At 41.5% G+C, this 20,721-nt stretch overlaps 2 protein-coding genes across 21 annotated transcripts in view; one reads left to right on the top strand and one right to left on the bottom strand.

The window, feature by feature from the left end:
- The window catches only part of ITSN1 (intersectin 1), a 258,350-nt gene extending 257,959 nt beyond the window's left edge, over positions 1-391 (bottom strand). For 7 of the 11 annotated variants that reach the window (XM_019017665.4, XM_019017662.4, XM_019017666.4 and 4 more), the window contains exon 1: positions 74-364. The gene's annotated coding sequence lies outside the window, so the exon portion shown is untranslated. Of the gene's footprint in view, positions 1-73 lie in introns of all 11 variants that reach the window. The other 4 variants (XM_019017661.4, XM_055373923.2, XM_055373919.2 and 1 more) reach the window with 4 other exon arrangements.
- A 576-nt stretch (positions 392-967) lies between these two features.
- The window catches only part of CRYZL1 (crystallin zeta like 1), a 51,550-nt gene continuing 31,796 nt past the window's right edge, over positions 968-20,721 (top strand). For 5 of the 10 annotated variants that reach the window (XM_055373927.2, XM_055373929.2, XM_055373928.2 and 2 more), the window contains exons 1-3: positions 992-1,109; positions 11,237-11,308; positions 18,045-18,122. In XM_055373927.2, the coding sequence (XP_055229902.1) occupies positions 11,243-11,308; positions 18,045-18,122 (144 nt within the window). In that variant the 5' untranslated portion in view covers positions 992-1,109; positions 11,237-11,242. Of the gene's footprint in view, positions 1,110-5,358; positions 5,635-9,081; positions 9,150-11,236; positions 11,309-18,044; positions 18,123-20,721 lie in introns of those variants that run through there. The other 5 variants (XM_019017660.3, XM_063702721.1, XM_063702723.1 and 2 more) reach the window with 5 other exon arrangements.

Genomic DNA, 20,721 nt, shown 5'->3' with positions numbered 1-20,721 from the left:
ACCCCCGCGCCGACCCCCGCCCCCGCCGCAGCCGCCCGTGGTCCAGGCCGCCGCCGTGCAGCCCTCTCCTCACCTCATCTCCGGGCGGGTCCGCGCTGCCGCCCCGGGGACAAATCAGTGCCGCTCACGCGCCGCGGGGAGCGACGCAGGAGCCGCAGCCCCGCACACCATCCCCGCCCGCCTCTCTGTCCGTCCTGGAGCCCGCTCGGGATTCTTCCTCGCGAGCCGCCGTACTACGGAGCAACCAAGCTGTGCTCCCTCCCCTGGCGCCTCCACTCTTCTCTACCTCCTTCGCTCCCTCCCTCGCTCCCTCGCTCCCGCCTATCTCCTCATCTCCCTCCACTGCCTCCCCCGCCCCCCATCCACCATCCATCTCCGCCCATAAGTGGGTGGGGAAACCGCCTGCCAATTGGAAGAAGGGGCCCGCACCTTATCACCACCCCCTACCGCTGGCCCCGCCCACCGAGCGAACCCAAAGAGGGTGAGCCAAAGAAATGTAAGACAACAGAGTGACAAGCCGAATGAGCCAATCAGCAGGGGCTGTGTGGGGGCAGGATTAGCACTCTCCCCCTCCTCCCCACGTAGGCGTAACAGGAGATTTATGGTCTGAGGTTGCCTATCGTGGTTTATGGAGATTTTGTTGCACGATTTCGGTGCATCTGCTCGTTGCCATGCGAGACACTAGATAGGATGCACTTAATTGACTTAATTATTGGAGGTTTTAAAGGAGAGAATAATGTGGAAAGGAAAAAAGAGGCGAAGCACAACCCAAAGGGGTTGGCCGGGCCTATGGTTGGAATGAGGAAGGGTGTGGTCTTCGGCTAAAATTTGCATAAAACGGAACCCATCCGGGCGATTCCAACTTCGCCCATTTATTGGTAGTCCTTGGGGCGGTGCCTCGCCTCTTTCTCCGCCCCCGAGCGGAACATGACGGGAGATGTAGTTCCGAGACCGGTTGCCATGGCGTTCTGGACAGCCTCGCGAGTCCGACCCCGCCCTTCAGGAGTGACGAGCGGCCTGACCAATGGGAGCAGGGGGCGGGCTCTCTGCCGAAGGACTGGAAGGTGGCGGTGGTGAAGGTGCAGGCCGTTGGGGCGGCTCAGAGGAAGGTGAGCCCCGGGAAACGCGTCCTGTGTCTTGGGAAACGGGACTTTAAGCGAAAGGTGGACAGATGCCCCACGGAACCGTGCAGCCCTGGGGAGGATGGTGGTTCGCGTCGAACCCTAACCTGGGACTTGTTCGGGCCCAGGCCTAGCTTAGTTGAGGCCGCTGAGGGGTGGGTAAGACTAGATTTGAGGGACAGTTTCCTGGACCTTGACGGGTTTTGATTGTAGGTCTTATCTCAGTTTGCATCTCCCTCTACTTTTATGGAGGCAGAGGTCTGGGAGTGCCCTTCCGCTTAATCTCCCAGGTTGGGTTTTTCTCCTCTGCTTCTTGTTCCTAGAATTTGAGTGTCTTTTTCTTTCTCTGTTACTTCTTCTCAGCCACTTCTTTCTTCCTCACCACTTTGCTGTTTTCGGAAAGCAGTTAGTAGTTATTCGCTGTATGTGGCTTTTGAGCCAGATCGGCCCTCTTCATTATGCTAAACAGCGGAATCATCTGGAGCGAGATGTAAGCATCGCCTTGGGATAGGTCTGGGTCGGGGCCGAACATCTGCGTTTCTAAGAAGCTCCCAGGTGCTGCTGTCCACGTTATGAGTAGAAAGGTTTTACCTGAACTCTGTCCAGTACAAATATAATGCGAGTCCCTTATGTCATTTTAATTTTGGGGTAGCTACATTTAAAAAGTGAAAAGAAACACGTGAAATTAATTTTAATTATGTTTCATTTAGCCTAGTATATCTGAGACATTATCATTTCAACGCTTAATCAAATATTTAAAAATTGAGATTTTACGTTCTTTTCTTCGTATTAAATCTTCAAAATTAAATTAAAAAATTAATTTTTCAAAATTAAATCTTCAAAATCTGATGTGTATTTTCCAATTAACAGCGCATCTCACTTCCGACTAGACACAGTTGGAGTGCTCAATAGCCACCTGTGCTAGTGGCTGTTACAGTAGCCTACTGCAGAAATTAAAAGGTGTGAAAAATAAGGTTGCATTGACCAAACCCTTTGCAACTCTATGAGATGGGATTCAGAACTACTTTAGAGATTCTCTGTAATTGAGATGTGCCCAATTTACAGAAATAATAGTCAAAATAGCCAACATTTCTGAAAGTATGATGTTGCGCTGAGTGCTTTGCAGGTATTATTTAATCCTTATGGCAACCCTTTGAGATAACTGCTATTATTATCTAAGATATGGGATCTCAGGCCCAGAAAGGTTAAAATTAAGTAGCCCAAAGTCATACCGCTAATAAGTAGGAAAGCCAGGATTCAAACTCGGGTCAGTTATGACTTCTAAATCAGATCCCGCAGCCACTGCAGTGTATAACTACCTTTTATCACTAATTTCCCTTATCGATGCCTCTGTTCCAGCTTACAGCAGGGGATAAGACGTTCAGATTTGAAACTGAGGTAGTTCCCCATACAAGATCAAGCTGCCAGCCCTGTGCAATGAAATATTTCTAAGATAACTATGCTCTTTTTGTAGACCCAATGAACTACATTGAGCTCGGGAGAGTTTTATGAGCAGAAGAGCAAAAATACACATATTGGCCGAGCGTGGTGGCTCACGCCTGTAATCCCAGCACTTTGGGAGGCCTAGGCGGGCGGATCACTTGAGGCCAGGAGTTCGAGACCAGCCTGGCCAACATGGTGAAACCCCGTGTCTACTAAAAATACAGAAATTAGCCGGGCATGGTGGTGCACGCCTGTAATTCCAGCTACTCAGGAGGCTGAGGCAGGAGAATTGCTTGAACCCGGGAGGCGGAGGTTACAGTGAGCCAAGATCACGACCACCACACTCCAGCCTGGGCAACAGAGTGAGACCCTGTCTCAAAAAAAAAAAAAAAAAATACACATCTATATATGCTAAAATATGGTATTTTACAAAAAAAAAAAGTCTTCCATTTTATGCATAATAAAGACATGAAATTATTTTCTCTTGATTTTTGAATTAGTAAATATTTAATCAAAATTACAATTCATATTTTTCATTTGAAGCAAGAAGTGGTTTCTCTACAATCCTCTAGTGAACTGGAAAATTAAGCATTTACAAACTTCAATAATGTTAGTAGGTGGAAAAGAAAGTCAGTTAAATGGATTGGAGGGGAGCGAGTAACTGTGGTGTGGTAGAGTTTCGGGAGGATCCCTCAATTAGTTAGTCTCATCACCAGAGGCCTCCACCTGCATTGTCCCAGAGTCACATAATTAAGCCAGCTTATAAAGGGAAGACTCGTTCATCACACCGTTCGCTCCCTTGTTCCCCAGTAGTACAATATAGGAAAATAAGATGCTCATTCAAAAATATAAATGAAAGTTAAGTTTCTGTTGTTCTGGATCATATTATATTAAATAGCCCTACATTGAATAGTAACTGGATCAGAGATTTTCAGATCTTTGGGATAATGACCATCCCACGTCTCCATCCCCCAGAGATAAGGGTGGGGAATTGGTCATGTAAGAAACCCTAGACTCTTAAGTGAAAATGCCATCTGAAAGTCAACAGATAATAAAATAAATCCCTCATGGAGGTGGGGAGGTCATCAAAAATTCTTTTGAGATCCAAAAGAGTTCTTTGTTGAGAGCCACTGTAGGCAAAAAAGAAACAATTTTCCTTTTCTGCTCCTTTATCTATCTTTAGATCTCAAGTTGCATAAGATGTAGAGATTATGCCAGACATGTATAAATTCAATCGAATATGCCTTGATAATATTTATCAAGATTGTCACAATTAGAAGAGAACTAAATGGTCATTTGATCCACCTGTCCCACTCAGTTGACTCTGTAATCTGCTTTATGAAGCCCGTGTAGTATGTACCCATCCTCTGTTTCAGTCCCTCTAGTGATAGGGACCATCTAATGTTACGCATTTTCCATTTAGTTTTAAGTTATAATGCCTAAAGTTCTTATATTATCAGCTGGAATTGCTTTACAAGGTTTAGCCAGATATAAGCCACTGTCACAATATCTCCTGTGCCCATCTTATATAATAACAGGCACAAAAGAGCGCTGCAGTTGTGCACAGCAAAACACCCAAAACACCTGTGGACTCATTGCTAGTGCAAAGTGTGCTTTGAATATACATATTTCTAGAGACTGTTGACTATACCATGTAGAGATATCCTCAACTGTTATAACCATGCATTCACTACCCTCTTTAAGAAGCAGGCCAGGTGCGGTGGCTCACGCCTGTAATCCCAGCACTTTGGGAAGCCGAGGTGGATGGATCACGAGGTCAGGAGTTCAAGACCAGCCTGGCCAACATGGTGAAACCCCATCTCTACTAAAGATACAAAAAAATTAGCTGGGTGTGGTAGCGTGCGCCTGTAATCCCAGCTACTCGGGAAGCTGGGGCAGGAGAATCACTTGAAGCCGGGAGGCGGAGGTTGCAGTGAGCCAAGATTATGCAGCTGCACTCCAGCCTGGGTGACAGAGCAAAACTCCATATCAAAAAAAAAAAAAAAAAAAAAGCAGACCTGACCCGTTACACTACCATCCTCCACACCCTGCAGAATATATTTGAGCCAAACGTCCAGCTAGTTGCTTTGATTATGGTGACTATATTCTTTTTAATCAAATATTTGGGCATATTTCTTTTTCCAATGTGTGGATATGTACAAAAAGTCTCACAGATTAATGTGAACATTGTTAAAATTTAACATTAATTCACCTTTTCCCAAATGATCAAAATATAACTGAAGATTTCCCCCTAACAATCCAGCTAGTATTATAATGCTATGCAGAGGTCCCAACGATGGATGGGTAATAGGGTATTGGATACTGCCCGAGAGAGCCTGGCATGGTGACCAGGTTGAGCATACAGGTCCACATTTCAGAGTTGATTTCATCTGTTTTTATCTTGTCTAGCTGTTTATATGTGTGTATGTATATATATATATATATGTTTTTCTCTTGTGTAGCTGTTTATATATATCTTTGCTTTCCTTAAAAATGAAGGTAGGTTAGAAACATTATAACCGAACTCTGAGCCTGGAGTGGCCATAGTATTATAAAGTTTGTGTTGGGGAATAATAAAAATTTGAGCATGTAAGAAGAGGAGTTTGGACTTTCAGGAATTAAATTAACCATAGGGGAATAGATGAGTTGAATGAGGGAGAGTATTGAAAGCATTTGGCAGCCTGTCGCCACAGCCCAAGCCCCAGGCATTGAGGTGTTCGCACATCACCAGTGTGAAGGTGATGGGATGGATCTAAGGTACTTTTTTTTTTTTTTTTTTTTTGAGACAGAGTCTCGCCCTGTCGCCCAGGCTGGAGTGCAGTGGCACGATCTCGGCTCACTGCAAGCTCCGCCTTCCGGATTCACGCCATTCTCCCTTCTCAGCCTCCCAAGTAGCTGGGACTGCAGGCACCCGCCACCACGCCCGGCTAATTTTTTGTATTTTTAGTAGAGACGGGGTTTCACCGTGTTAGCCAGGATAGTCTCCATCTCCTGACCTCGTGATCCACCCGCCTCGGCCTCCGAAAATGCTGGGATTACAGGCTTGAGCCACCGCGCCCAGCGATCTAAGGTATTCTTGATGACTAGAGAGTACAGCAAAATCTTGTTTGGGAGAAAGATGAGTCCAGCTTTGTGTCTGTTAAATTTGAAGTTGGTCTGATGCTCAAAACACTTTTGGCCTGAAAGTGTAGGTAAGGAATGATTTGTAGAGGTTTTATTTACAATTAAGAATAGATGAGTTTTATACAAAAAATTAGCCGGGCGCAGTGGCGGGCGCCTGTAGTCCCAGCTACTCGGGAAGCTGAAACAGGAGAATGGCGTGAACCCCGGAGGCGGAGCTTGCAGTGAGCCGAGATCGCGCCAGTACACTCTAGCCTGGGCGACAGAGCGAAACTGTCTAAAAAGAAAAAAGAATAGATGAGCTTCTTGGGGGATTGAGTGTAACAGAGGAGCAAGTGGAGTTCATGTTGCTATTATAAGAAGGATAAAACCATTTGAAACTACTTCCCATTGATTTTTTAGAAATCCCTTAATAGATCAGTATTTTTATTAACTACTTTCTTGAAGTGTTTGTAGTCAGGTGTTTAATTTATGCAAAGTTCTCGTTCTGCTTTTGCTAAAAATCATTCTAAATTGGTATTCTTAATTTTTGTTTCTTCAGATTTTTTAGTAAGTTTACTGTATGGCCAATATAAAAATTTATAGTATTACTAACATAATCCTCAGTTTGTGGATTAATTCAAACATTTTGAAATTCTGATATACCTGTAAAAATATAAAATTTCTATGCTTTTCACAGGCTATATCAGCCTACATTTTTAAACAGGTTTATTGTAATTAAAAAGTTTTGTATGTTTAAGAGACAGGGTTTCACTCTGTTGTCCAGGCTGGAGTGCAGTGTTGATTATAGCTCAAAGCAGCCTCCAATGCCTAGATAGAACTACAGGTGAGCACCACTACGCCAGGCTTATTTATTTATTTATTCTATTTTAAGAGACAGGGTCTTGCTTTGTTGCCCAGGCTGTGGAATTCCTGGGCTGAAGCAGTCCTCCTACCCCAGCCTCCTCCCAAATTGTTGGGATGACAGGTGTGAGCCACCACTCTGGGCAAAAAGTTTTATATCATACTTTTTTGGTATAGTAAAATTTATAGTAGAACTTATAATTTTGAAGTTACATGACTTTTCTTAGAAATGTCGTATTATATATTTTGTTTTATTTATTTGTTCATTTATTTATTTTTGAGACAAAGTCTCGCTGTGTTGCCAGGCTGGAGTGCAGTGGCGCGATCTCAGCTCACTGCAACCTCTGCCTCCCAGATTCAAGCGATTCTCCTGCCTCAGCCTCCCGAGTAGCTGGGACTACAGGCATACGCCACCACGCCCAGCTAATTTTTGTATTTTTAGTAGAGACCGGATTTCACCATCTTGGCCAGGATGGTCTGTATCTATTGACCTCATGATCCACCCGCCTCCGTCTCCCAAAGTTCTGGTTACAGGCGTGAGCCACCATGCCCGGCCTATATATTTTAATTTATATTTTTATTTTATAAAATGTTTAATACTTTTATGGCCGGGCGCGGTGGCTCACGCCTATAATCCCAGCACTTTGGGAGGCCGAGGCAGGCGGATCACAAGGTCAGGAGATCAAGACCATCCTGGCTAACACGGTGAAACCCCGTCTGTACTAAAAAATACAAAAAAAATTTAGCCAGGTGTGGTGGTGGGCGCCTGTAATCCCAGCTACTCCGGAGGCTGAGGCAGGAGAATGGCGTGAACCCAGGAGGCGGAGCTTGCAGTGAGCGGAGATGGCGCCACTGCACTCCAGCCTGGGCGACAGAGCGAGACTCTGTCTCAAAAAAAAAAAAAAAAAAAAGAAAAGTTTAATACTTTTATGTCCTATGTGCAAATGTATGTTAAGTCAATACAAATTTTATTAAATAACATGAGACTTGGCAGAGTGTGAGACAAAAAACAAAAAATAAAATGAAATAAAATTTTGTTACGTAATAGACTGTTTTATTTAATCTGCCTAGGAAACCATGTGGGCCTTGAATACCATCCATTCTACCATTTTCCTAGTACTAGCAACTCAGTATTCTTTTTTTGGGCTTTCAAGACAAATATTTCCTCAGTTTTCTTCTGGCTACTTTTGTAAAAACACCTCTCTTTCTTTACTTTGTAACTTTAAGGTTATTTTTGTTCCCATACAATTCTCAATTGGACCAACTGAACATTACTTTTTTCCACCAACCAGGGCAATTTTCACCTAATTTAGAGAAACTGTTTAGGATGATGTGACTAAAAATATTGCCATTATTATATATATATATATTTGTTGTTGTTGTTGTTGCTGTTGTTGTTTGTTTTAAGGGATACTAGGGGTACAAACAAGCAGTTATCTTCCAGGGTCTTTGAAATTGGGGCACAGTCTAAGGTCCATGTGACTGCTTATCTGGGAGACATGCCATATATTTCAAGATTCAATGGGCAGAGAAAACAGTAGCTTCCAGTATCACAAAGCAAGATGCTTTGAAATCAAGGCATTGATACGTAATTGTTCCACTTCTCAAAAAGGCAATTCTAGTAACTCCAGACTGAGTAGGAACAGAGTTGTTGTTTTTTTTAATTTAATAATAATGGATATATTTCCCAGGCAATGGTTGGGAAAGCCCGCTAGTTAGTAAATAAATAAAGCAAGGTTTCGTTAGTGTGTAATGAAATCGGGAAGCATGGAACAAATGGAGTGAGTGTCACTGGGGATGATTCCAGAGAGGGGGTAGAACTTGAACTTTATTTACTTAGCAGAATCTAAATTACAGCATTCTGTCAGAGAACAGGCCATGCCTAGAAGCTCTGAGATGGGGTAACCATATGATGTAAAGTCATACTAACTAGATAGAGGGTATGTGCTTGGACATTGTGGAAGCAGTAAGGTAGAGTAGGGACAGAGAGTATGCATTTTAGAGAGCCTTCAAAGGAGGTTAGATTTAATGCTGGAGGGAATACGTAAATGTTGTATCCATGCTTAGGTTCTCCCCAGCCCCCAAACAAAAACATTGACACAAAGACCTTCTGCAACCAAAGCGTTAGAATTAATCATTTAACCTAGCTTAATCCTGCTGTTATATACTTCATTGATACGTGCTACATACATAATTTCTATATATATCTTGAATGTGTATTCATTTCTGTTAATTCCAGCGTTTGATTATCACGTCCGAGAAACCAACAACCATTGCTCAACTACACTCTGTAAAAACTCTTTACGTATTTGGATCCAAGTAGATCCACTAACATTCAACACAGAGGGCTGGCTTTATGGACATATGGCCTATGCAGTCTCACTGACCTCAGATTCAGAAGAGACTTTTGCTTGATTTCATGCTCTGCTATCTTGAAATTCTAATAATTTCTAGACAAGGCTTCCCACATTTCCATTTTGCACTAGGCTCTGCAAATTATGTAGCCAGAACTATCAATAGGTACTTAATTATTATCTTAAAAGTATTCCACTTTAGGCCGGGTGCGGTGGCTCATGCCTGTAATCCCAGCACTTCGGGAGGCCGAGGCAGACGGATCACAAGGTGAGGAGATCAAGATCATCTTGGCCAACATGGTGAAACCCCATCTCTACTAAAAATACAAAAACTAGCCGAGTGTGGTGGCACGTGCCTATAGTCCCAACTACTCAGGTGGCTGAGGCAGGAGAATCGCTTGAACCTGGGAGATGGAGGTTGCAGTGAGCCGAGACTGCGCCCTCCAGCCTGGCGACAGAGCAAGACTCTGTTGCAAAAAAAAAGAAAAAAAAAAAGTATTCAACTTTAATTGATATATCTAATGGTAGCAGCTCAGTAGGAAACCATTAAAAGCCATGGTTAGGAGTAATGACTTTGGAAGAAGTAGCACCTAGTTTATATCCCAGTTCTGGCCCAGCTGGTGCTATGAGACACCAGCTATGTGCTTTAAGCTGAGACTCACTTTCCTCATTCATAGAATAAATGAAATAATAGTATTCTCACCAAAAAGTATATACAAGAATGTTTTTAACAGAACAATTCAAAAGAGCCCCAAACTGGAAACAATTCAAGTGTCTGTCTATAGTGGAATGGATAAATAGCAATTTGTTTATACAGTGGAGTACTATGTAGCAATACGAATGAATGGAATACAACTACAAGTAACAACATGAGTGAGACTCACAAACCTAATATAGAAAGAAAGAAAACAGACATTAAAGAGTATAATTTTATTTATATAAAGTTCAAAAGCAGACAAAACTAATCTGTGCTGTTAAAATTTAGGATATTGGGTCTCCTTAGGAGGAGAAGGAGACACAGGGAACTTCTGGAGGTGTACGATGATGTGTCTCCTGCCATGACGTGGGCATATTCGCACTGTAAAATTCAACAAGTTATGCGCTTCAAGGATTTGTGTACTTTTCTATATTTTATACTTCTGTAAAATTTGCATAAAAAATAGTCTTACCACATAATTACTCTGAAAATTAAAGAAACAATTGTGGAATCTTTAGAGATACCTCAAGAAGTTCACAGAGCTGGGCGCGGTGACTCATGCCTGTAATCCCAGCACTTTGGGAGGCCGAGGCGGGTGGATCACCTGAGATCAGGAGTTCGAGACCAGCCTGGCCAACGTGGTGAAACCCCATCTGTACTAAAAATACAAAATTTAGCCAGGCATGGTGGCGCGTGCCTGTAATCCCAGCTACTAGGGGGGCTGAGGCAGGAGGATCGCTTGAACCTGGGAAACGGAGGTTGCAGTGAGCCAAGATCGTGCCACTACACTCCAGCCTGGGCAATAGGGCGAGACTCCATCTAAAAAAAAAATAAATAAGTTCACAGAATATAAGTTTATTTATTTTATTTTATTATTTTTTTGAGACAGAGTTTCGCTCTTGTTGCCCAGGCTGAAGTGCAATGGCGCGATCTCGGCTCACCGCAACCTCTGCCTCCCAGGTTTAAGCGGTTCTCCTGTCTCAGCCTCCTGAGTAGCTAGGATTACAGGCACGCACCGCCACACCTGGCTAATTTTTTTTTTTTTTTTTTTTTTTAGTAGAGTTGGGGTTTCTCCATGTCAGTCAGGCTGATCTCGAACTCCTGACCTCAGATGATCTGCCCGCCTTGGCCTCCCAAAGTGCTGGGATTACAGGCGTGAGCCACTGTGCCCGGCTATAAGCGTAAATACTTCTATTAAATGGTTTATAGACTGATACAGAAGAATTAGGGCCACAATTTTCAACCAGTGTCTTGGCTGTTCACTTTCTCCTTTTTAATGATCTTTAAGACTTCGAAAGCCTTTCATAAACGGTAATTAAAGGAAAATTTAATAAAAGGTAAATAAAATTGAGTTTCTCTGGCCATCATAAGGCTTCTTTTAAGTAATCTTTTTTATTGTATAGGAAAGTAAAATGAAGCATGTTTGCCATTGTAGTAAAAGGTTGAACTGTAAACCCATTCTCAGTAGGACAGGTGCCCAGAGAGTGTTGCATATTCTCTTATTTGATCACTTTGTGAAAGATTTTTAAAATTTACTTATTTGAAAACTACATTTGTAGTTGTCGTTTTATCCTTTGCCAGCACTGTTTTTCTATTTTTGCTTACATTTAGTCTGGAAGACTTGTTATTTTATTTCATTTATATATATTTATTTTTAGGTGACTATGAAAGGCTTATATTTCCAACAGAGTTCCACAGATGAAGAAATAACATTTGTATTTCAAGAAAAGGTAAGAAAAAATGTTTAATCATTAAAGTAGTTAGTGTATTTTTATCTGCAATAAACCCACTTTTAAATGACGTTATTTTCAGTGAGACTTAATGAACAAAATTACTTAAATGAAACTCCTCAAATTACAGTACTTTCCTTTAAATTTTATGTGAAAATGGTGGTTCATATAGTAGTTTAACTATTTTTTAAGTTTTATTTTGTTTTTAATTGGCACATAATTGTACATATTTATGGGGTACCCTGTGATGTTTTGATTCATGTATAAATTATGTAATGATCAAATCAGGGTAATTAGCGTATCTATCAGTAAAATACTTGCCATTTTGTTGTGTCATTTAAAATCCTCTCTTCTAGCTATTTTGAAATATGCAATACGTTGTTAACTATAGTCACCTTGCTGTACAATAGAACACCAGAACCTATTCCTTCCATCTACCTGTAACTTTGTACCTGTTGACCAACCTCTGTCCCCAGCTCCCACCCCTTTAATCTCCCCAGCCTCTAATAACCATTACTGGACTCTCTACGTCTATGCAATCAACTTTCTTAGATTTCATATTTGAGTGAGATCATGTAATATTTGTCATTCTGTGCTTAGCTTATTTCACTTAACACAGCGTTCTCAAGATTCATCCATATTTTCACAAATGACAGGATTTTACTCTTTTTATGGCTGAATAGTATTCTGTTGTGTATATATACCACATTTTCTTTACCCATTCATTTGTTGATGGACGCTTAGGTTGATTCCATATCTTTGCTGTTGTGAATAGTGCTGCAGTAAACATGGAGGTACAGATATCACTTTGACATATTGCTTTCATTTCCTTTGGATGTATGTATACCCAGGAGAGGGATTGTTGGATTAAATGGTAGTTCTTTTTTTTTTTTTTAATTGCGACAGAGTCTCACTCTGTTGCCCAGGCTGGAGGGCAGTGGTGCCATCCCACCTCGCTGCAACCTCTGCCTCCCAGGTTCAAGTGATTCTCCTACCTCAGCCTCCTGAGTAGCTGAGATTACAGGCACGCACCATCACGCCTGGCTAATTTTTGCATTTTTAGTAGAGACAGGGTTTCGCCATGTTGGCCAGGCTGGTCTCAAACCCCCGACCTCAGGTGATCCGCTCGCCTCAGCCTCCCAAAGTGCTAGGATTATAGGCATGAGCCACTGAGCCCAGCCTGGTAGTTCTATTTTTAATTTTTTGAGGAACATTCATATTTTTGTCCATAATGGCTATACTAATTTACATGACCACCAGTGGTGTATAAGAGTTCCCATTCTCCACATCCTTACCGGCATTTGTTGCTTGTTGTCTTTTTGATAATAGCCATTCTAATGGGGATGAGGGGATATCTTCTTGTGGTTTTGATATCTATTTCCCTGACGGCCGTGATTGAGTGATGTTCATCCCAGGGATGCAAGGATAGTTCAACATAAGCAAATCAATAAATGTGATACATCACATTAACAGAATGAAGGACATAAACCCTCTGATCATCTCAATAGATACAGAAAAACCATATAATGAAATGTAACATCCCTTCATGATAAAAATCCTACATAAATTAGGCATAGAATGAATATACATCAATATAATAAAAGCCATGTATAACAAACCTGCAGCTAACATCATACTGAACAGGAAAAAGTTGGAAGCTTTTCCTCTAAAATCTGGAACAAGACAAGGATGCCCACTTTCACTACTTCTATTCAACATAGTAATAGAAGTCCTAGCCGGAGCAATTAGGCAAGAGAAAGAAAGAAAGAGCATTTGAATTGGAAAGAAGAAAGTCAAACCATCCCTGTTTGCAGATGACGTGATCTTATATATAGAAAACCCTACAGACTCCACCAAAAACCAATTAGAACTAATTAATGAATCAGTAAAGTTATAGGATACGAAATAAAAAATCAGTAGGAGGCTGGGCATGGTGGCTCACGCCTGTAATCCCAGCATTTTGGGAGGCCAAGGCGGGTGGATTGCCTGAGCTCAAGAGTTCAAGACCAGCCTGGGCAACACGGTGAAACCCCATCTCTACTAAAAATACAAAAAATTAGCCGGGTGTGGTGGCGTGCGCCTCTAGTCCCAGTTACTCGGGAGGCTGAGGCAGGATCATTGCTTGAACCCAAGAGGCAGAGGTTGTAGTGAGGCAAGATTGTGCCACTGCACTACAGCCTGGGCAACAGAGCAAGACTCCATCTCCAAAAGAAAAAAAAATCAGTAGCAGTTCTTTGTTGTTGTTGTTGTTGTTGTTGTTGTTTGAGACAGGGTCTTGCGCCATCACCCACACTGGAATACAGTGGTGCAATCTGGGCTCACTGCAACCTCCCCCAGCATCAGCTCCCACCTCAGCTTCCTGAGTAACTGAGACTACAGGCATGTGCCACCATGTCTGTCTGACTAACTTTTTTTTTTTTGGTAGAGGCAGGTTTCGCCATGTTGCCCAGGCTGGTCTCAAATTCCTGGGCTCAAGCTATCCTCCCACCTCAGCCTCCCAAAGTGCTGGAATTATAGGCGTGAGCCACCGCGCCTGGCCGAGTAGTAGTTCTCTGTACCAACAGCAAACTATCTAAAAAATAAATTAAAAGGCCAGGTGCCTATAATCCCAGCATTTTGGGAGACCAAGAGTGGAAGATCACTTGAGCCCAGGAGTTCAAGTTCAGCCTGGGCAACATAGGGAGACCCTGTCTCTACGAAAAAAAAAATTTTTTTGAGTTAACCAGGCATGCTGGCTGACACCTGTAGTCCCAGCTACTTGGGAGGCTAAGGCGGAAGGATCACCTGAGCCCAGGAGGTCAAGGCTGCAGTGAGCTGTGATCTTGACACTGCACCCCAGTCTGGGCGACAGGGCAAGACTTGTCTCAAAAAAAAAAAAAAGAAAGAAATTAAGAAGGCAACCCCATTTATAATAGCTATAAAAAATAAAATGCCCAGGAATAAATTTAACCAAGGAGGTGAAATATCTCTACGATGAAAACTATAAATATTGATGGAAGAAATTGAAGAGAACAGTAATAAGTGGAAAGATAGTCTATGTTCATTAATTGGAAGAATTAATATTGTTAAAATGTCCATACTACCCAAAGCCCTCTACAGACTCAATTCAATCCCTATCAAAATGCCAGTGGCATTATTCACAGAAATAGAAAAATAATCCTAAAAATCATATGGAACCACAAAAGACTCTGAATAGCAAAAGCCATCTTGACCAAAAGAATAAAGCTGGAGGCATTACACTACCTTACTTTAAAAAATATTTTTAAAAGAATTACTGCAAAAGAGTTTTTAGTTCCTCAGGGTGGTAGTGCAAAAGGTATTAGGAAGATAGAACAAACTTAATAGTCTTACATGTTGTGAAAGTAACCCAATGTATTCCGAATACCACAATAATGCAAGTTTCCAGAAAGTAGCCATGTTTCAGAAAAGACCTTGTCTCGGCCAGGTGCGGTGGCTTACGCCTATAATCCCAGCACTTTGGAAGGCCAAGGCAGGCAGATCATGAGGTCAGGAGATCGAGACCGTCCTGGCTAACACGGTGAAACCCTGTCTCTACTAAAAATCAAAAAAATTAGCCAGGCGTGGTGGCATGTGCCTGTAGTCCCAGCTACTCGGGAGGCTGAGGCAGGAGAATGGTATGAACCCGGGAGGTAGAGCTTGTAGTGAGTGGAGATCACGCCACTGCACTCCAGCCTGGGCAGGAGAGCAAGACTCGGTCTCAAAAAAAAAAACAAAAAAAAAAACAAAAAAAAACCGTGTCTCATATGTGAAATGGAAGAGGTAAAAAGATATTGTTTTCCATACACATTTCAGAGAGTGCCGAAGTTACCTGATTTACTAAGTTTTAAATGATCACTCATATTCGTATTATCACCAAGTTTTTTATTACTTTAAGCATAGATAGTAGAATTTTCGTATACAGTATTGGTGATTATTAGAAAGATTTGTGGCAAGCCAAAATCATTCTTCCATAAATTTAGGGATTAAAAGTAAGTGTTATATGTAAATCAGTATTTCATAGTAATTATGAGAGTTTTGATCATGAACACAATCCAGTTTTCTCTCTTGTCTGTCACTAACTCCTAAAACATTTAGGCCAGGCACAGTGGCACACGCCTGTAATCCCAGCACTTTGGGAGGCTGAGGCAGGAGGATCACTTAAGCCCAGGTCTCACTGGGCAAAAAAATGAGACCCCTATTTCTACCAAAAAAATTAGCTGGGCATGGTGGCACCCACCTGTGTAGGTCAAGGCTACAGTGAGCCATGTTCACACCAGAGCACTCCAGCCTGGGTGATAGAGCAAGACCCTGTCTCAAAAAAACAAGAACAATTAGGCCAGGAGTCTGTGTTTCAGACAGCTTGGCTTCTATCATTGATCAGGATGAGGGTCGGGGGTTGATTGGCTCTTGGGAAGAAACATCTCCAGGTTCACAAAATCATGAGTAAAATTCACAAACTCACCAATATTAATGAACATCTTCATATTATCACCAAGTTTTGTCAAAACTGTGATTTAAAAAGATGTTCTCAGATTGTGTTCATGACAAAACACAGTAATCCCTTTGATACATCACAGGAGGGGCTATGTAAGTGGCTATTCTTGGCCAGCTTTTCGTCTAATCGTGGGCATATTGGGTAGAGGAGACTGATTTAATTATTAGTACCAGGTTCAGTTGTTTAGATGAGGTGATACTGTATTTAATAATATAGGTGGATGACACTGAGTGTCTGAATTTGGACTATTTTTGCCTTTGAATTTCTTTTCTTTTTCTTTTTTTTTTTGAGACAGGGTCTCGCTCTGTCACCCAGGCTGGAGTGCAGTGGCACAATATCAGCTTGCTGCAACCTCCACCTCCTGGGTTCAAGCAGTTCTCCTGTCTCAGCCTCCCAAGTACCTGGGACTACAGGCATGCGCAACCATGCCCAGCTATTTTTTGTATTTTTAGTAGAGACCGGGTTTCACCATGTTGGCCAGGCTGGTCTCAAACTCCTGACCTTAAGTGATCCACTTACCTCGGCTTCCCAAAGTGCTGGGATGACAGGCGTGAGCCCCCATGCCCAGCCTTGCCTTTGAATTTCTATCTAGAAGTGGAATCTGAGGGATAATTAGGTTCAATTACGTTGGTATGTTGAGCCCAGAATCCCATGGGGCACGATGAAATGCCCAAGGCACATGTTAAGGAAGAGTTGAATAAAGGACGCTAAAGAATTCCACTGGCTGGCCAGGCACAGTGGCTTACGCCTGCAATCCCAGCACTTTGGGAGGCCAAGGCAGGCAGATCACCTGAGGTCAGGAGTTCAAGACCAACCTGGCCAACATGGTGAAACCCCATCTTCTACTAAAAATACAAAAAAAAATTAGCCAGGCATAGTGGCTCATGCCTGTAATCCCAGCTACTCAGGAGGATGAGGCAGGAGAATCACTTGAACTCGGGAGGCAGAGGTTGCAGTGAGCTGAGATTGCGCCACTGCACTCCAGCCTGGGTGACAGAGAGAAACTCTGTCTCAAAAAAAAATGAAAAAAGAATTTCACTGGCTGGGCACAGCGGCTCATACCTGTAATCCCAGCACTTTGGAAGGCCAAGACAGGAGGATCACTTTAGTCCAAGAGCTCAAGACCAACCTGGGCAACTCAGCGAGACACCATCTCTATTTTTTTTTAATTATATTTTTAAAAAAGAATTTCACTTATAGCATTAAGAAAATTTAAGGGCTGGGCACTATGTCTTATGCTTTTAATCCCAGCACTTTGGGAGGCTGAGGCATGAGGATTGCTTGAGCCCAGGACTTAGAGACCAGCCTGGGCAACATAGCAATACCCCAGCCCTACAAAAAAATTAAAAATCAGCTGGGTGTGGTGGTGCATGCCTGTAACCCCAGCTACTCAGAAGGCTGAGGCAGGAGGATCACTTAAGCCTTGGAGGTTGAGGCTGCAGTGAGCTGTGATTGCGCCACTGCATTCCCGCGTGGGAGACAGAGTGAGACCCTGTCTCAAAACAAAACCAACAAAAAAAGGAAATTCTAAAAATTAGTAAAGGCCTGCTGGGCGTGGTGGCTCACTCCTATAATCCCAGCACTTTGGGAGGCCGAGGCGGGCGGATCACAAGGTCAGGAGATCGAGACCATCCTGGCTAACACAGTGAAACCCCGTCTCTACTGAAAATACAAAAAATTAGCTGGGCATGGTGGTGGGTGCCTGTAATCCCAGCTACTGTGGAGGCTGAGGTTGGAGAATGGCATGAACCCGGGAGGCAGAGCTTGCAGTGAGCCGAGATCGCGCCACCGCACTCCAGCCTGGGTGACAGAGCAAGACTCCGTCTCAAAAAAAAAAAAAAAATTAGTAAAGGTTATATGTTATGTGTATATGTGTTTAAGGATATCCCTGTAAATGTGAAGAGCCGGTGTTCTGAGATTATTTAGGTTGAAATAAAGGAGTACAGTATTTGCTGCTTTACTTTGTTATCCTAACTTTATTGTCTACATATATATCCATATTGTTATTTGAGTACTTTTAAAAATATGTATCCAAAAGCTTTTTTAAAATTGTACCCCCAAATTTTCTTTATTTTTTTATTATATACATTTCTATAATTACTTATAGTTGTTAAAATTAGCTGTGAGATTTAGGGTCTGTCTAATTTTGTTTAATTACATGTAAAAATTTTCACAGCATAAAGACATATTCTCATAGGAATGTGTAAAATAACATATTGTTTTGTTATCATTTGGTTCTAGGAAGATCTTCCTGTTACAGAGGATAACTTTGTGAAACTTCAAGTTAAAGCTTGTGCTCTGAGCCAGATAAATACAAAGGTATTGGTTCTTTTATTATTGCACAAAGTAAAATGAGAGTTTCTTAGTGTATTTAGTGTATAAATATAACGATAACTGACCTCTCAATGTGAAGAATTTATTACCATCTTCATTTTTGTTAATTTTTTTATTTGAGACGGAGTTTCGCTCTTGTCGCCCAGGCTGGAGTGCAGTGGTGCAATCTCAGCTCACTGCAACCTCTGCCTCCTGGGTTCAAGCAATTCTCCTGTCTCAGACTCCTGAGTAGCTAGGATCACAGGAGTGCACCACCACATCCAGCTAATTTTTGTATGTTTTTTAGTAAAAATGGGTTTTGCCATGTTGGCCAGGCTGGTCTCAAACTCCTGACTTCAGGGGATCCACCTGTCTCGGCCTCCCAAAGTGCTGGGATTCCAGGCATGAGCCACTGCGCCCAGCCTACCATCTTTAGAATAGAACAGCTAGGGGAAAAAATTTAGTGTGCTTTTGTATATTTCTATATAAGGGACATTATTAGTCTGATTGAGGTTACGTATTTTATATGAAAATACAAATATTTTATAAGAAAACAGACATAATGTAAATATTTTATAATATTTTATAAACTCCTTTACGTTGCAAAAAACTGAGAGTTTATAATTAACAAAGCCTATTATTAAGGAAGAAGTAAATAATAAAATAGAAACTAGAAACCTAATCAGTTTATTAGCTACCAATTAGATATTTAACTAATATTACTAGTTATGGTTCATATTTCTCTTGTCATTTCTTTTTGTGTCGCTCTCTCATAAACATACATCTTTACCTCACATTACCCTGCAGTAGTCTTTCATTATTGACCATGAAATACATAGAATGTTTTCAGTGGTAAATAAACTGTGGTTAAATGTGCCATGATAAATTGAGCAGGTCCATTTACTCCGTTTTTTTGTTTGTTTTGTTTTATTTTTTAGGATTAATGCCATAGTTTACATGACCCGTAACTTATTGGATTATAATGTGACTATAATTTTTAGGAACCTAAAAGTCTTCTTTGATAAAGTCACACTTAGGAAATTACAGACCAGGTATAGGCTTTCACTGGGCAACTCTGTAACATGAGCATGACTTGAGAAATGCATTAGTGGGATCCCCTGAAGTCTTTTCACAAGAGTACTAGTACTAGACCTTGTCTGCAGACTTCTGTCTTCAGATGTTTTTATTAAAATGGAAAAATCCATTAAAATCCAAGTCTAAGAAATAATCTCCTTGTCTAACAGAAATAAATAGTAAATTATAGTAAAATCAGTTGAATGAAATATTGCACATCTGTTAAGCATAATGGTTATGAAAACTGTGTGGGTAATGTAAGAAAATGCTTATGGTAAGTGAAGGAGCCAGGATGCAATTGCTAAAACCATAGTTTTAACTCCATACAAATGTGCATAAAAGAAATACTGTGGCCAGGCACAGTGGCTCACACCTGTAATCCCAGCACTTTGGGAGGCCGAGGCAGGCAGATCATGAAGTCAAGAGATCAAGACCATCCTGGCCAACATGGTGAAACCCTATCTCTACTAAAAATACAAAAATTAGCTGGGCATGGTGGCACGTGCCTGTAGTCCCAGCTACTCAGGAGGCTGAGGCAGGAGAATCGCTTGAACCTTGGAGGCGGAGGTTGCAGTGAGCCGAGATCACACCACTGCACTCCAGCCTGGGCGACAGAGTGAGACTCCATCTGAAAAAAAAAAAAAATAGAAAAGAAATACTGTAAAACACCCAGTACTTCTATAAGAATGTCGTATGAACATCTTAAGAAAAGTATTATGTTCCACATTGAAAAAGAGACTTCTGACAATCAAGTATACAATACAGGAGATCAGAAAATTGAAAAATAAATATAGAAGAGAATTAATTTCTTTTTACTTACTGTTCCTAAAATATTATGGTATCTACAAATACGTTCAGCATCTGTAGTGTTAAGTGCCAGGAGCTTAAACCACAGGCTTAAAGACAGTATACCCTGTTACTTCAAAAGACAAGTACTTACAGTTAATTTGGTCACAATCTAATAAAATACCAATCTCTTAAAAATTTAGCCTTAACCAAAAGAAACTCCAATCACCATGAATCTGAAATTATATGGCAGATTACCTGTTAATATCCATCACTACTTCTCACCCACTCCCTAACCCAAGGCTTTTGAGAACTCAGGTGATTTTAAAGGGTATAGGAATGGAGAACCCTTTGTTCTCATTGGCCACACCCCCTTATTCAACAGTCTTCTCTCCAGACTACCCTCCCTTCACCTGAGTAAGATGACTGATAGTGTTTAGCCAATCAAGAAATGTTTTGGCCATAATTTCCCTTCATACTTGGCAGAGTAAAGATGTTAAACAAAGGATGTTAATGGTAATTTGAATAGTAATATTCATTCCTAAGTCCTGCAGGTCAACTAATGCCTCAGTAAATTATTGGTTTCCTACCCTTTAGAGAAACCTATTTTGTGAAGTTATTTGCTTTGTCTCAATTCCAAAACTTGAACCATATTTGCTCTTTCTGTGATTTGACTTTTACTCTCGCTTTCCTCATATATAATAGAGTCCAGGATTTCTTCTGACAATAGTATGTTAACTGCCTT

The sequence above is a fragment of the Gorilla gorilla genome, chromosome 22 (assembly GCF_029281585.2).
Source record: "Gorilla gorilla gorilla isolate KB3781 chromosome 22, NHGRI_mGorGor1-v2.1_pri, whole genome shotgun sequence".
Classification (NCBI taxonomy): domain Eukaryota; kingdom Metazoa; phylum Chordata; class Mammalia; order Primates; family Hominidae; genus Gorilla; species Gorilla gorilla.
Note: the sequence above shows the minus strand (reverse complement) of the source record. Positions and strands in the feature narration are given on the sequence as shown.